Source organism: Sturnira hondurensis, unplaced genomic scaffold (assembly GCF_014824575.4).
Source record: "Sturnira hondurensis isolate 20B ecotype Veracruz unplaced genomic scaffold, ASM1482457v3 Scaffold0020489, whole genome shotgun sequence".
Taxonomy (NCBI): domain Eukaryota; kingdom Metazoa; phylum Chordata; class Mammalia; order Chiroptera; family Phyllostomidae; genus Sturnira; species Sturnira hondurensis.
This window is the reverse complement of record NW_028093120.1, coordinates 7,127,111-7,144,607: the sequence shown is the minus strand read 5'-3', so window position 1 is coordinate 7,144,607 and position 17,497 is coordinate 7,127,111. Positions and strand designations below refer to the sequence as shown.

Below are 17,497 nucleotides of genomic sequence, written 5' to 3'. Positions count from 1 at the left end.
TTTTTAAAAAGTTAAAAAAGAATTTTGTTATAAATTTTTAATTCAAATTATATTTCTAATATACAAAGTAACTAGACAAATAATATTATCTAAAAGAATATTCATTAATCACATCATTTAAAAATTTCTTAGTAATTTGTTTCATGAGTTCAATTTTTTATCTAATTTTTCTAAATGCTATCTAAGCACATGAGTGTTCACAATGTGACAGGAACAATGCTTATGTATATTATTTCACCTAATCCTCATAATCCTACGAAGACGTATGAAAATTATTTTTAAGGGAAAAAATTTTGGCAACATACTCTTTTTAAAGAACTTTATTAAGATGTTTCTCACAAACTAGGAAACAGCTTATCTACCAGTAAAAGAAATAATTCTTATTTTACAACACAAGTGAAAAACACCAAAGAGAATTTGGCACCGTAACTTTGATAAACTTCAGTGTTCCTGGTTTCCAGTTCTTTTAAACTACACTCTAAGGTACTCAGTATTGAGTACTCAATACTCAAACCTTTCAGAAATACCTAACTCAGTCACCCTGAAATGATACATAAGAGCACTGAGACTACTTATGCCTTTAATTTCTCCTATGTTGACACATGTACAGTAATAGAGCCCACCACACATAAGTCATCCATTCGATATAACAAAAATTAAGATTAAATATGATATAGGATACTGTATTTTTTAAAATATCATTGCTAGTAACAAAGCAGGGGGGAACACAAAAAATATTACTAATTAAGGAATCAATATTCCTATTTTACTTCAGATGGCTTCGAAAATGTTCGGCAATATTTAAAAAATTTTTATATACAGGCTAACATACAGCCTATTTTTCTTTTATGAGAGAAATGTACGAACAGTACCCTTAATTATACCCCTGCAAATAGGGCATTTTCTCAGAGAAGGGGCACATTCCTGGCACACTACCAGATGACCACAAGGAATGAATACTATAGAAACTTCTTTGTCCATACACACTTTACAAGTCCGTTCTTCTTGCAGCCTCCTCAATTGTTCTTCCAGTGACAGACCTAGTAACAACACAAGCTTTCAGTGAAATTGAATTTCTATTAGTTCCCATTAAAAAAATAATACAAGTAATGATTTGTGTTGGTCTTAATTTTGTTTTACCTGAAACATCTTCTGTTGGAACATACTTCATATTTTTTTCCACTATGGAAAGAAAAACATACAAAAAGCATCACTACCAAATACAACACTGCTTAACCTACCACCTATCTGTTTTGGCTACTATCTATCGAACAACAGAGATTCTAGGTGTGTATATTATCAGAAAACATTTAGCCATACTACTTGGGCAATAAAAAATAAAAGACCTCAGTGTTTTAGAACATGTTAAAATTATATAGTTTGCTAATTAAATTTATTTTGTGGTCAAATACAAAAGTGAACATAATCCCAAGTATTTCTAAAATAATTTTAATGAAAAACTCACCAAATAAGTTCTTATATAATGTAGAGTCAATTTCTTTTAGACAGCTTTTAAAGATGTTGGCTGCAGCATTTCCTTTAACTAAAACAGTATCAATCAGTTCTCTTGCTTGTAAAGGTATCTGTGTTTTTTGTTTAATTATATCATGTTCTTGTTTATTAATAATATTGGCCTTTAAAAGATTATCCAGGATAGGAAGCACACAGGTCAATTGCTGAAAGAGAGCCATTCTATTCTTCCGAATTAATGACAAATCATCTTCATTGGAAAAAAACAAAAGTCCCAGGTTTTGGCACCAAAAAAGAAAGAAAGAAAAGAAAAACACCATTAGATTTTAAACTGCTCCAATTATACTCATGCCAACCCTGCAAGCAATTTAGGCATTAAATAAATAGGAACTTGAAAAAGAAGGACTAATTTTACTTGTTTGCACATTAATGTCTCTCATTTGAAAAACTTCTAGATTTAGCTAAGACATATTATAAGTGTACACATGGAGTCTGTTTGTGTCCTTTTTAAGGCAATACATTTATATGCTTAGAAGCCTGTTTTTCCTTTATTCTGGTGAAAGCAGAGAATTTTAGAGGATAATAGAAATTTCCCACCTCTCTACTTTTCCCTCAGAGAATTAATACTACTAACTTCTATTCACATTTTATCGCTTTACTTTTTAAAAAGTTTTTAAAATTTAAATATAGTTAGCATATAATTTTATATTGGTTATATTAGTTTCAGGTGTACAACACGGTAATTAGACATTTATACCTTACTGTATGATCACTCCACTAAAAATGCACAGAAAACATGAAAAACATTTCTCCAAAGAAGACATCACTAATCATCAGGGAAATGCAAATCAAAACCACAATGAGACACCACCTCATAGCACTCAGAATGGCTACTATCCGATTCAACGAAAAATTAGTGTCGACCAGGATGCAGAGAAAACCAAACCCTTGTGCACTCATGGGAGGACTGCAAACCAGTGCAGCCCCTATGGAAAACAGTATGGAGAATCCTCAAAAAATTAAAAACAGATAAAGCATTCCACCTAGCAATTGCACTTGAGTATTTATTGAAAGAAAATGAAAGCACTAATTCAAAAGGATTAATATCACTTTAGCTTCATAAGCACTTTCATATAAGCTGTTGTATTTGATACAAAGATCCTGTAAGGTAACTACAGCTGCTTCTCATTTTCAAGTAGGAAGACCTAGGGAAAAAATGAGAACCTGCCCAGGGTCAGAGTAGAATCAAGTTGCAGACCCAGATCTCCTAGTGTTCCCTTCAACTCCACGCTTAGGAAACAGCACAGCAGACCTCCTTTACCTCCGGTCTCACGTTCCACTGTTTCAGTTACTCCCAGTCGACCACAGTCCACATACAGTGAATGGGAAATTGCAGAAATAAACAACGCACGAGTTTTAAATTGTGCACCATTCTGGGCAGTATGCTAAAATCTCACTCTCGGTTGGGATATAAAAAATTCCTTTGTCCTGTGTACCCATGCTGTACACACTACCCACACATTAGTGACTAGATTAGATCAACTGCCATGATATTACAGTGCTTGTGTTCAAGTTAACCATAGTCTTACTCAATAATGGCCCCAAGACACTCATATAACGTTTATTATAGTATCTTTGGATTGGACAGGGGCTTCTCACCAAGTCCTAGGATTTCACCATCAGTTCTATATTTTGCATAAGAATTAGAGAGTCAAATACCATATAAAAACATGATTTGAAAGAACTTAAAAAAGAGAGAAAACCCGTATTCAATGTTAAAAATCTGGCTTTTCACAACAACTTAAATTTGTTTTAAGAAGTAAACGGAGCTCAAGAAGAGTTATGCTAAAATTCTCTGATTAGCATGTATCAGGGGATCTTACTGGAAAATAAACATATAGAAAAGGACTAGAGTCAACAGTTCTCAAGTGATGTTGTACACTATCCACAGTGGAGAAGGGGATATGTGGTTTGGAAATGGCTGGAGCTGCTACAAGCAGTGAGTGGACAGAAGAGGGTGCTAACCGTCCCGTAACCTGTGAGACAACCCGACGAGTCCCACTGAGAAATAATGCAGTTGACTAACGTTCCCAAATACCTGATGCCATTTCTTCAGTTTGTCTTTCCTTTTCCTCTTGTCTTTTCTCATCTTCAGCGTTAAGAAGTGCTGACACAATATCATTAATTGTTTTGTAATTCTCTCCACTTGTTAGGATTTTACTCTGAACCGTCTGTTTGACCAGGCTTCTGCTGAAGCCCATTTCCAAGGCAGCTTTAACCACAGGTGTATTCATCATGACTGCATCTTCTGAAGAACTTTCTCCAGGTCCAAAATGAACAACTATTTAAAAAGACATGTATGAATGTTAAATTCCACAAATACAAGTATGTGTAAAAATATTTACAACAGGCTCTTTAATCTCATGCTGTTTATATCCTGGTGAGACAGGCTCGATGCACCAACTACCTATAGCCCCAACAATAGTTTACACTTGATCAGGATCAAATGAGAATGTAATATGTGGTACTGTTTAAAAAATACCATTTCCACTTTTCAGGCTACATTCTAGACCTACTTAATAAGAGAGTAGGGATAGGGCTTAGAAATCTGTGTCTTTTAAAAATTCTCTGCACATCAGTGACTCTGATGTACAGTCATTTTCAGAAACCAATATGCTATTCAAATGTTGAAGTGAGAAATTATCTCATTTTAACCAGGAAAGCAGGGAAAATCAACAAGGACTTCACGAAAGAAATGGCATTAGCGCTCTGACTTACAGATAAACAGAATCAAAAGAGATGAACAGATGAAACAGAAAGAATAACAACCAGAAAGTATAGTAAAAAGGAAGGCTAGTTCATGTCTAAAGATATAAACGAATATGGTTGAAGTAAACAAAGTCACATTATTTCAGACAGTGACAAATGCCCTGAAGAAAATAAAGCAGTGTAAGGTGATTAAAACAAAGTACGAGGGATGACGACAATTTAGATAAGGTAATCAGGAAAGCAGTTTCTGATAAAAGATTGATGAACAGGATAGATCAATAGCCAATAAGGCACTCTATGAAAATTACAAAGACATAATTTTTTAAGATACTTCACTGCCATCTGCTGGAAAATTGTTATAATAAACATATAAATATGTAATGGCTACAATGTGTACTGTGCTCCCTTGCTCGAACACACACGCAAGCCCTGTCTGAAGGGGTAATAGCAGAACAAATACTTAAGTGATAAAAAGCAGTAAACTGTGGGAATACCTAAAAGAAGCCTTTCAGGAAAAGAGAAAAGCAAGTGTAAAAACCTTAAGAGAAAAGCTTGTGGGAGGGATGGGGGGAAAAGGCTGAAAACTGTACCTGAACAACAATAAATTTTTTAAAAAAGTAAATAAATAAAATGTTTTTAAAAAAGGTAAAACTTGATATATTCAAGAAACAAAATGAAGGTGGTGAAAGTCAGAGAGGAGGATGATGCCCAGATCACGTACAGCCTTGCAAAAAGTTTGTATTTTATTTTGCCAGAATATTCTAGGAGGGTTTTAAGCAGGCACCTCATAAAACCTGATTTCTTTTTTCAAAAGATGACTGGCAGTTTGTTGATAAACTAGAATGAGATAAAATGGAATCAGGGAGACCTGTCAGGGTATTATAATAGAAGATGATGGCAGGTTGGATAGATTGATAGGGGTAGAAATCGAGAAAAGTGGTAATATTAAGGGCATATTACAAAGGTAGAGATGAAGTGACTTGTAAAACACATACAAGATGAAAGGACTTCTTTGTGTATGTGTGGAGAATGTTTTATTTTTTAATTTATTCTTATTGTATTTTTCCCATTACCTTTTATCCCCCTTATACCTCACTTCCCCTGCAATCACCAACCACACTGTTGTCCACATCCACGAGTCCTTTTTGCTGGATTCCCACTGCACCTGCTGCTCCCCCACCCCACCAAGCTGTCAGCCTGTCCTCTGTCTATACAGCCTGTCTGTTGTTTGTTAGTTCAGTTTGTTCATTAGATTCCACATATGAGTAAAGCCACATGATATCTGTCTTTCTCAGACTGGCTTACTTCACTAAACATAATGTTCTCCAGGTCCATGAATGTTGTTGAAAAGGGTAAAATTTTCTTCTTTTTTTTACAGTCAAGTAGTATTCCATTGTGTAAATGTCCCATAGTTGTTATATCCACTCATCTACTGATGGACTATTGAGGTGCTTCTAAATCTTGGCAATTGTAAATAATGCTCAATGAACATACAGGGTGCTTATATTCTTTCAAATGCATGTTTTGGGTTTCTTTGGATAAATTCCCAGAAGTGCAATCACTGGGTCATAAGGCAGTTCCATGTTTAATTTTTTGAGGTATCTCCATACAGCTTTCCACAGTGGCTGCACCAGTCTGCATTCCCACCAAGTCAATGGGGTTCCCCTTTCTTCACATCCTCACCAGCACTCGTTTATTGTTGTACTGATGATAAGTCATTCTGACAGGTGTGAGATGGCATCTCATTGTGCTTTTAATTTGCATTTCTCTGATGATTAGTGACAGTGAGTATATTTTCATGTCTACTGGCCATCTGTATGTCCTCTTTGGAGAATTGTCTATTCAGATCCTTTGCCCATTTTCTAATTGGTTTGGGCTTTTTTGGTGTTGAGTTTTATAAGTTCTTTATAAATTTTGGACATTAACCCCTTATCAGATGTACCAGCAAATACGTCTTCCCATTCAGTGGGCTGTCTTTTTATTTTGTTGATGGTTTCCCTTATTGCACAAAAACCTTTTAGTTTGATGTAGTCCCGTTTGCTTATTTTCTCTTTTGTTTTCCTTGCCTGGGAATGTACATCAAATAAAATATTGCTATGAGTAATGTCCAGATTTTACTACCTATATTCTTTTTTCTTCTATGACTTTTATGGTTTCAGGTCTAACATTTAAGTTTTTATCCATTTTGAATTTATTTTTGTGTGTGGCATAAGAAAGTGGTCTGGTTTCACTTTTCTGCACACATCTGTCCAATTTTGTCAACATGATTTTTGAATAAACTATTTTCAGCCCATTGTATGTGCTGCTTCCTCTGTCAAATATTGACTATAAAGGGGTAGGTTTATTTCTGGGCTCTCTATTGATTTATGCGTCTGTTTTTATGCAAGTACCATGCTGTTTTTAATACTATAGCCTTATAGTATAGTTTGACATTAGGTAGCATGATTCCTCCAACTTCGTTCTTCTCATGTTCTTTGTGGTTCCATAAATAAATATATAAGGTAAAGGAAAGAAACAGGAATGACACCTACCTGAGTCAGCTTCTGACCTTAGCAAGTGGCTACCATTAACTGAGATGGGGAAGGCCAGATTAACAGCAGATTTGAGGGAGAACAGGGAGAAAATGTTATTCCTAAGTAGAGATTTAAATATGTAGTTGGACAAGCCAGCCTGAAGCTCAGATAATAGAGAAATAAACTTGGCTTGAGTGTTGAAAGTATTCCATCCTTTAGTTTGAAAAAAGAGCTGTCAAAAGGAGATCATTCATGTTCAACCAGGGAAAAGCAAGAATATCATGTTTGGGAAGTCAAAAGATGATGTCTTAAGCCCTGACTGGTGTGACCCACTGGGTTGGGTGTTGTCTCACAAACCAAAAGTTGCCGGTTAAATCCTGGTCAGGGTACATACATACCTAGATTCGAGCTGGGTCCCTGGCTGGAGGTGTGCAAGAGGCAACCAATTGATGTTTCTCTCACACATCAATGCTTCCCTCCCCGTCTTTTCCTCCTTTCCCCTCTCTCTGAAAATAAATAAAGTCTTTAAAACAAGAGAGATGATTTCTTAAGAATGAAGAAGAGTGAATGACATTATCAAGAGTGCTAAGTAAGATGTTTTCCACTCATATCACCTGCTCCGAACTCACGCCCCATCAACAACAGGAATCCATCCATGGACTAAGTGTCCTTGTGGGCCCTGGCTAGGTGGCTCAGTTGGTTGGAGCATTGCCCCATATACCAAAAGTTGTGTATTTGATTCCCAGTCAGGGCACATAACTAGGTTATAGGTTCTATCCCTGGTCAGGGTGTATATAAGAGCAACCTCTCCTTAAAATCAATAAACATATCCTTGGTCAGGGTTAAAAATAAATAACATACAGTGCATCTGAGATCCAGCAAGAGGGTTATGGACTTCCAGCCAAGAAGGAGGCACAGGTGGAAACACTGTGCCCCGTCCCACAACTAAATTTAAAGACAGCGAAGTTTTAATAACAAAACGCAGCCAAAACAGTGAAAACTGAACTGTACGGAAATCCGACAACAACGAACCATTCAACTAGACTGGTAAGAGGGGCGGAATCAGCAGTGGAGTGGGGTTGGGCTGGAAAGATTGTTCGGTCCAACCAACCCAGGAGCAGAGGCAGAGGCGGAGGCAGTTGCTGGATCCCAGTTGTCGGGTGGCGACAGGCGGACCCAGTGAGGGCACAGTGTGGCTAGCTGATTGTGGTCACACATCTCACGCAGATAAACCAAGCGAAGGAGCAAACATTGAGACAGACCACTCAGGCTAGGGCCCCAGGGAATTAGAGCCTGAAAGCACCAACTGGAAAGACTTTCTCAGGGGCGAGGGGCCGGGAGAGGCTCCCAGGCACACAGAGAGTTCACTGGAGAGACCCACAGGGTCCTGGAGAGCACATGGGCCCACACACCCAGGAACCAGCACCAGACGGGCCCAATTTGCCTGTGGGAAGCTACAGAGGGGACAGAAATCTGAGAGAGAGTGGAGCAAAGCACCATTTTTTTCCCTTCTCTGACCCCGCCCCCATATACAGCATCACAAACCAGCAACTGGGTCACCCCACCCTGGTGAACACCTAAGGCACCGCCCCTCATACATAACAGGTGCAAACAGACCAAATGTTATGACTCAAGAACAGCTCAAAGCCCCAGAGCCTGTAATTCTAAGTGACCAAGAAATAGCCAGCCTTTCAGATGAATAGTTCAAAACACTGGTGATCAGGATACTCACAGAACTGGTTGATTTTAGCCACAAATTAGAGGAACATATGGAGGCTAAACTGATTGAAATGAAGGGAAATGCACAGGAAACCAATAGCAATGGAAAGGAAACTGGGACTCAAATCAATCGAGTGGACCAGAAGGAAGAAAGAAACAACCAAACAGAAAAGAAGGAACAAACAGGAATTCAAAAAAATGAGGAGAGGCTTAGGAACCTCCAGGACATCTTTAAACGTTCCAACATCCAAATTACAGGGGTACCAGAAGGGGACAAGGAACAGCCATGAGTGGAAAACTTATTTGAACAAATAATAAAGAACTTCCCAAGTCTGGCAAAGGAAATAGACTTCCAGGAAATCCAAGAAGCTCCCAAAGAAGAGAGAAATCCAGAGAGTCCCAAAGAAGTTGGATCCAAGAAGGAACACACCAAGGCATATCGTAATTACATTAGCCAAGATTAAAATGAAGGAAAGAATTCTAGAAGCAGCAAGAGATAAGGGGAAAGCACCTACAAAGGAGTTCCCATCAGACTGTCAGGAGATTTCTCAAAAGAGACCTTACAGGCAAGAAGGGGCTGGAAAGAAGTATTCCAAGTCATGAAATCCAAAGACCTACAGCCAAGATTGCTCTATCCTGCAAAGTTTTCATTTAGAATGGAAGGACAGATAAAGTGCTTCTCAGATAAGGTCAAGTTCCAGGAGTTCATCATCACCAAGCCCTTATTATATGAAATGCTAAAGGGACTTATCTAAGAAAAAGAAGATAAAAAATATGAACAGTGAAAGGACAGCAAACTCACAGTTATTAACAACCACACCTAAAACAAAAGCAAACTAAGAGGACAGCTAGATCGGGAGTGGAAAGAGAAATGGAGATCACATGGAGGGTTAGCAACAGGGCAGTGGGAGGAGGAGAAGGGGGGAGAAGGTACAGAGAATAAGTAGCATAGATGGTAGGTAGAAAATAGACAGGGGGGAGGGCAGGAATACTATGGGAAATACAGAATCTAAAGTACTTGTGACACATGGACATGAACAAAAGGGGGGGAATGGTGGGGAAGGGGTGTGCAGGGTGGAGAGGAGTGAAGGGGGGAATGGGACAACTGTAATGGCATAATCAATAAAATATATTTTTTTAAAAAGAGAGATCCAGCTAGAGGGTTATGAAATCTTCTGGCAGTCTGAGACCAAGGAGAACTGTTTTGAAAAGACAGGCCTGTACCCAGGCAGGTGACTCACTGACCATGGTCCCAGCTACAGGGTACAGCTTTGTACCCTTTCAGAACGTGGCTACAATCCAATTTAACTTGTTCCCAACCCCATATACCAAGAAAATGGAGAGGAGTCACACCCACCTAAACTTCTGGTAAAACACCTCACCTCAGTCTCAGCTCTGGACACTGAAGTTGCCTGTGGATCACATCCAGTCACAGCCCAGGAGCCACTGGAGGCAAACCTGTCAGACTATACGTTCTGAAAGGGCCTGGCACCTGGTTCCAACCCATTCCAGCTGCAGTCCACAAACAGCCCTGCTGCCACATGGCCCAGCAAGAGACACTCCCAACTGAGCACCTGAAACTCCTGAAAGGGTCCAATACTCAGCTTTAGTCCCTCTCAACCACGTCCACAGCAGTACTTCTAGCACAGGGACCTTGTGGGAGACACTGATGTCTGTACCTCAGGAGATCCTTAAATAACCCCAGCCTTCTAGCCAAGTTAGAGAGCAGCCTACTCCACCAAGAGACCATCCATGTCTACAGAGGTAGGTCTACAGACCTCAATCTTGGCTGAACCTGCAACCATTCCCATCAAGAGACAAATACAGTGACCAGACAGGAGGCCCTCCAGGGGCCTGAAGGGAGCCACATTCAACTGTACATCTAGTAACAGACATTATCTAGAGCCCAACTGTGGACACTTCAGCAGACCCTTGTCCCAACAATATTCTATTGACAATGTACTAGAATCAGTCCTATCCTGCAAGGGATTAAATCGGATCCACACCAGCCAAAGCCCCCGGTAACAAGCCCACCATCCATGAATACTACCACAGACCCAGCAATAGCCTTATAACCGCTCCAACCAAGCATGACGACAATCCAGAGGCAATCCCATCAGCCAGCGGACCCTACAGAAGAAGGTCTTTACCTGATAAAACCAGTCTACAAATACTGGAAGAGTTGTTTGCTCCTTCAAATGTACAAAGACCAAGGCAAGGTTACATGTTATCACACAAATCAGGCAAGTATCACACCATCAAAGGCAACTACTCAAGTCTCACTAACCCAAAGAAATAGCTACAATTTACCTGACAACTATGATTTGCCTGACAATGAATTAAAAATAATCAGTTAAAGAAATTCAATGAAATTCAAGAGAACCAAGACAGACAACTAAATAAAATGAGAAAAACAACAACACATGAACACAATGAGAAGTTAAAAAAAAATAGAAACCAAACCCCCCCCCCAAAACCAAACTAACAGAAATTCTGGAGCTACAGAATACAATGACAGAACTGAAAAATTAAACAGAGAAATTCAACAATAAACTTGATCATGCAGAAGGAAGAATCAGAGAACTTAAAAGGGGAATCATTTGAAATTAGCCAGTTTTAAGAGCAAAAAGAAATTAAGAAGAGTGAAAAAAGTCCACGTGAATTATGGGACACTACCAAACACAAGAGCATTAGCTTTATTGGGTGTCTCAGAAGAAGACAGAAAGGGAAAGAAAGCTTACTTAAAGAAATAATATAGCCCTGGCTGGTGTAGCTCAGTGGATTGAGCACGGGCCTGTGACTCAGACAATCGCGGTTCGATTCTCAGTCAGGGCACATGCCTGGGTTGCAGGCCAGTTCCCTGCAGGCCAATTCCCAGCAGGGGACACACAAAAGGCAACCATACATTGTTGTTTCTCTCCCTCTCTCCTTCCCCTCTAAAGATAAATAAATAAAATCTTTTTAAAAAATAAAAAAATAATAATAATAAATTTTCTTAATCCTTATCTGAAGAAATTTTTTAATTACTGGGAGAAATGAGAGAGAGAGAGAGAGAAAGAGAGAGAGAGGGAGAGAGGAGAAACATCAATGTGAAAGAGAAACATTGATTTGTTGCCTTCTCGTACACGCCCCAACCAGGGATTGAACCCCGACTGGGAATTGAACCTGCGGTCATTTGGTCTACAGGATGATGCTCCAACCAACTTAGACACATTGGCCAAGGCAGAAATACTAATTTTTTTAAAGAAAAAAATGGATAGCTGAAAATTTTACCAAATCTTGGGGGGAGAGTTATGGATACCCAGGAATATAGTAAGCTCAAAACACTCCAAGCAAGATCAACCCAAAGATCACTCGAAGACACATAATCAAAATGTTAAAAGACAAAGAAAGTTGTTCTTTCAAAGAAGCAAGAGAAAAACTACTTCTTACATGTCCTCCAAGGCTATCAACAGATTTTGCTACAGAAATCATGCAGACCAGGAGAGACTAACTTGCGTAAAGACAAAATCCGTCAACCATGCAAAATAATCCTTCAGAAATGAAGGAGAGACAGACATTCCATACAAACAAAAGCTGAGGTAGTTCATCAATGTAAGACCTGCCTTACAAGAACTGCTAACAGGATTTTTTCTAGTTGAAATGAAGGGACATTAAGTAACTATATAAAACATATAAAAGTGTAAGGCTTAGTGGTACAGGTAAATATACAGTCAAAATCAGAATACTCTACATGGTAACAATGATATATAAATCAGTCTTACCTCTAGTATGGAAGTTAAAAAACAATAATAATAACTATAGCTACAATAATTTACTAATGCATTAATAATATAAAAAGATGTAAAAGTATAACATCGATAGTGTAAAATGTACGGTGAGAAGAAGTAAAAATGTAGCGGTTTCATATATGACTGAAGGTAAGTTACAGCTTAAAACAGACTTATGTTTCATGTAAGCCTCATGGTAAACACAAAGAAAAATTAATCAGAAAGGAAGACAGCAAGAGAAGAAGAAATAAACAAAGGAGCTTGTAAAAAGTCAGAAAACTTTTACGATTAAAACTATTACAATTAAGGCCCTGGCTGGTGTAGCTCAGTGGATTGAGTGCGGGCCTGCGAACCACACGATCGCGGTTCGGTTCCCAGTCAGGGCACATGCCTGGGTTGCAGGCTGGTTCCCTGCAGGTCAACTCCCAGCAGGGAACGCACGAAAGGCAACCATACATTGATGTTTCTCTCCCTCTCTCCCCTCTAAAGATAAATAAATAAATTCTTTAAAAAAAAAAAAAAAACTATTACAATTAAAATTGTAATAGTCCTTAACTATCAATAATTACTTTAAATGTAAACAGACATCTAAATTCTCTGATAAGATACAGAATGGCTGAATGGATTAAAACAACAGGATCCAACAATATGCTGCCCACAGAAACTCAATGTAGCTTAAGGAAACAGACAGGCTGAAGGTATGAAAAAAGATATTCATACAAATGGTAACCAAAAGCAATGAGAAGTGGCTATACTTACATCAAATAAAATAGACTTCCAGTCAAAATCAGTACAAGACAAAAAGGTCATTAGAGAGAGGTCAATTCATCAAGCAGGTATTAATAACTGTAAATATATATGCACCAAACATTAGAGTGTCTACAGGTTTAAAATAAATATTAACAGAAATAGAGAGAAATAATAGTAGGGGACTTCAATACTCCACTTTCAATATTGGATAGGTCATCCAGACAGAAAATTAACAAAGAAACAGCATACCCAAATTACACTATACACCAAATGGCCCTAACAGACATACATAGAATAGTGAATCCAATTGCACCAGAAAACATTTTTCTCAGACTCACAGGGAACATTCTTCATGAGAAATCATGTATCAGGCCCCAAAACAAGCCTTAACAAATTTAAGAATACTGAAATTATACTAAGTTTCCTTTCCAAACACAATGATACAAAAGTAGAAATCAACAACAGAAAAAGAACTGAAAAATTCACAAATACAGAAAAATTAAATATACTATGAACAACCAATGCACCAAAGAAATCAAAGGGAAATCAGAAAATACCTTTTAAGCACAAAAAAGCAAAAACAAAATGTACCAAAACTTAGAGGATGCAGCAAAAATAGTTCTAAGACGGAAGTTTAAAACAATAATGCCTACATAAGAAAAAGGTCTCAAATAAACAACCTAACTTTAAACGTATGAAATGAGAAAAAGAAACTAAGCCCTAGTTAGAGGAAGGAAGGAAATAATAAAAATTAGAGCAGAAATAAATTATATAGAGACTATAAAGAAAATAGAAAAAAGAAACTAAGAGTTGGTTTTTCAAAAAGATAAACAAAACTGAAAAAACCAGAGTCAGACTAATCTAGAAAAAAAGAGAAGACACGGCAAATTAAACACCAGAAATATAAAGGATCATAAAAAAGACTATTACAAAAAACTAACACTAACATGTACAAAAAAACTGCATAGTCTAGATGAAATGAATCAGTTCCTAGAAACACGCAACTTACCAAAACTGAAACATAAAGAAACAGAAAATGGGAACAGACCAATAACAACTAAGATGATTGAAGCAGTAATCAAAAACCTCCCAACAAAGAAAGACCAAGACCAGACGGTTTAACTGGTGAATTCTACCAAAGATTTTAAAAAGAATTAATGCCAACCCTTCTCGAACTCCTCCAAAAAATTAAAGAGGCGGGAAAACCCCCAACTCATTTATGAGGCTAGCACCATCTGGACACTAAAGCCACTACTTGGAGGAAAACTACAGATTAATATTCTTTATGAATACAGATATAAAAATTCTCAAAATTCTCTAACATTCAATAGCATATTAAAAGAGTCATGCTTATGTTAAAAGAAATTTATCTTTGGATGCGAGGATGGTTCAATATATGCAAATCAATACACATGAACAACCATTTTAACAGAATGAAGAATAAAAAACATACCCTCTCAACAGATCAGAAAAAGCATTTAGGAAAATTCAACCCATTTCATGATAAAAAGCTCTCAACAAATTGGGGACAGGAAAAACATAACTCATCATAATAAAGACCAATATTTCAAACCCACAGCTAACAACATAGTCAATAGAGAAAAGCTCAAAGCTTTTCCTCTAAGATCAGGAATAAGACAAAGGTGCACACTCTCACTACATTTATTCAATGTAACACTGGAAGTCTTAGCTAGAGGAATTAGACAAGAAAGGAAATAAAAGGTATCCAAATAGGAAAAGAAGAATAAATTGTCTGTTTACTGATGACATGAACTTATATATAGAAAACGCTTACAGACTCCACCAAAAATCTGTTAGAATAAGCAATTTCACTGAAACCGCAGTAAATTCTGTAAAAGAAACCCCCAAAAGCACATACAAATCAGCTGTATTACTATCCACTAACAATGAAATACCACATTTTTCAGACCATAAGACACATCTAGGTTTCAGAGGAGGAAAATAGAAAAAAATTTTTGAAGCAAAAAAAATGTGGTAAAATATTTAATAACATAAATAACATAATATTTCACCAATGTAAATGTAAATATAACTCAACAGCAGCATTAACAACCATTATTTCTTCCAAATTTTGGGAAATTATTTTTAAAAAAGAAGAAAAAGAGTACATCTTGTAGTCTAAAATATACGGTATCTGATAGAGAAATAAAATCCCATTTACTATAGCATAAAAATAGTTAATTATATCTCAATTTAAAAACAATAAAAAACTTAAGATATCTCATGTTCACAGATTAAAAGAATTAATATTATGACAATGTCCATACTACCAAAAACCACGTATAGATTCAAGACAATCACTATCAAAATTCCAACGGCACTTGCCCCAGCTGGCGTAGCTCAGTGGATTGAGCACGGGCCTGCAAACCAGACGATCATGGTTCGATTCCCAGTCAGGGCACATGCCTGGGTTGCAGGCCAGCTCCCGGCAGGGGACATACCAAAGGCAACCATACATTGATATTTCTCTCCCTCTCTCCTTCCCTTCCCCTCTAAAAAATAAATAAATAATTAAAAAAAATTCCAATGGTACTTTCTCAGAGAAACAGAAAAAGCAATTCAGAAATTCATATAGAACTGCAAAAGACCCCAAATAGCCAAAGCAAACATCAGAAAAAAGAACAAAGCTGGGGGCATCACACTTCCTGGTTTTAAACTATATTACAAAGGTATAGTAATCAATATGGCACCGGCATAAAAACAGACTCATAGACCAATGGAACAGAATAGAGAGACCAGAAGTACATCCACACACATAAGGAAAACTAGTATTTAACCAAGGAGCCAAGAAGCCAAGAATACTCAGTGAGGAAAAGACAGTCTTCACATACACACTACTGAGGCCTTGGCTGGTGTAGCTCAGTGAATTGAGCTCAGGCTGTGAACCAAAGGGTTGCCAGTTCAATTTCCAGTCAGGGCACATGCCTGGGTTGTGGGCCAGGTCCCCAGTGTGGGCCATGTGAGAGGCAACCACACAATGATGTTTCTCTCCCTCTCTTTCTCCCTCCCTTCCCCTCTCTCTAAATAAACAAAATCTTTTAAACAATGCTGCTGGGAAAACTGATATTCACATGGGGAAGAATGAAATTGGACCCCTATCTTCTACCATACACAAAAATAAACTCCATGGTTTAAAAAAAAACTTACATTTTAGACCTGGAACCATAAAACTCCTAGAAGAGAGAGAAAAACTCCTTGACATTGGCCATGGCTATGATTTTCGGAAGTAACACCAAAAGCACAAACAACAAAAGCAAAAATCAACAACATCAAAGTCTACCTGAACAATGATTAAAATTAAAAACAAACAAAAAGCCCACAACATCCAACTAAAAAACTTCTGTTCAACAAAGGAAACCATCAACAAAATGAAGAGGCACATACAAAATGGAAAAAAAACTGCAAACAATGTATCAGAAAAGAGATTATCCAAAATACACAGGGAACTCATACAATCCAATAGCCAACAAAAAAAACAAAAAAAAAAACCACAATTAAAAAATGGACAGAGGACCTAAAGATACATATTCCAAAGATATACAAATGGCCATGAAAAAATGGCCATTTAGGTACATGAAAAAATGTTCAACACCACTAATCACCAAGAAATGCAAATAAAAAAACCCCAATGATTTCATTTCACACATGTTAGAATGGCTATTACCATAAAGAGACCAGAGAAACAGTTGGCCACACTGTGGAGTAAAGGGAACCCTTAGCACCCTTGGTGGGAATGTAAATTGGTGTAGCTATTATGAAAAACAGTATGAAGGTTTCTCAAAAAATCAAAATTAGAGCTTCCTTATGATCTAAAAATCTTAGTTCTGTGCATATTAAAGGAAAATAGATTGCTATCTTGAAGAGATACCTGTACCCCCATGCTCACTGGACACAACCTGTAAGTGTCCATCACCAGATAAATGGATAACGAAAATGTAACTATACATGTATATTCACATATATGAATAAGTGTGAATATATATGTGGTATAAATTATATATACATATACTTTACCCAATAAAAAGAATGAAATCTTACAATTTGTGACAACATGGGTGGACCTTATAAGATGAGTAAGTTTTGTAGACCCAATAATACAGCATGATGACAACAGTCAATAATACTGCATTATATACTTAAAAGTTACTGAGAGAGCAAATTTAATTATGTGAGGTGACAGACGTGTTAACTAATCTTAATGTGGTAATCATTTTGCAGTATGTGTATCAAATCATGACACTGTACATCTTTAACTTACACAATGTCGTATGCCAATTCTATCTCAATAAAGCTGGGATGGCAGGGGAGGGGAGATGAAGCACTCAGTCGCTTCAAATGCGGATAATGGTCAAGTAGTAGATTTGCTAAGACAGTAGTTCCTGATGACCCTGACAGAAATAGTGTTTCGTAGAACAAATTAAAGAAAAAATGGAAGGTGAAGAAGAAAGTTAGCTCAGATAAATCTTTTTAGGCATTTTGTTGTCA

The 17,497-nt window shown here is 37.4% G+C and overlaps 1 protein-coding gene across 1 annotated transcript in view; it reads right to left on the bottom strand.

The window, feature by feature from the left end:
- Positions 1-305: 305 nt before the first annotated feature.
- BIRC2 (baculoviral IAP repeat containing 2) overlaps positions 306-17,497 on the bottom strand; it is a 30,690-nt gene continuing 13,498 nt past the window's right edge. Inside the window, exons 6-9 of the mRNA XM_037029715.1 lie at positions 3,569-3,811; positions 1,466-1,720; positions 1,141-1,182; positions 306-1,040 (exon numbers count right to left, since the gene is read on the bottom strand). Of these exons, the coding sequence (XP_036885610.1) occupies positions 847-1,040; positions 1,141-1,182; positions 1,466-1,720; positions 3,569-3,811 (734 nt within the window). The 3' untranslated portion in view covers positions 306-846. The remainder of the gene's footprint in view (positions 1,041-1,140; positions 1,183-1,465; positions 1,721-3,568; positions 3,812-17,497) is intronic.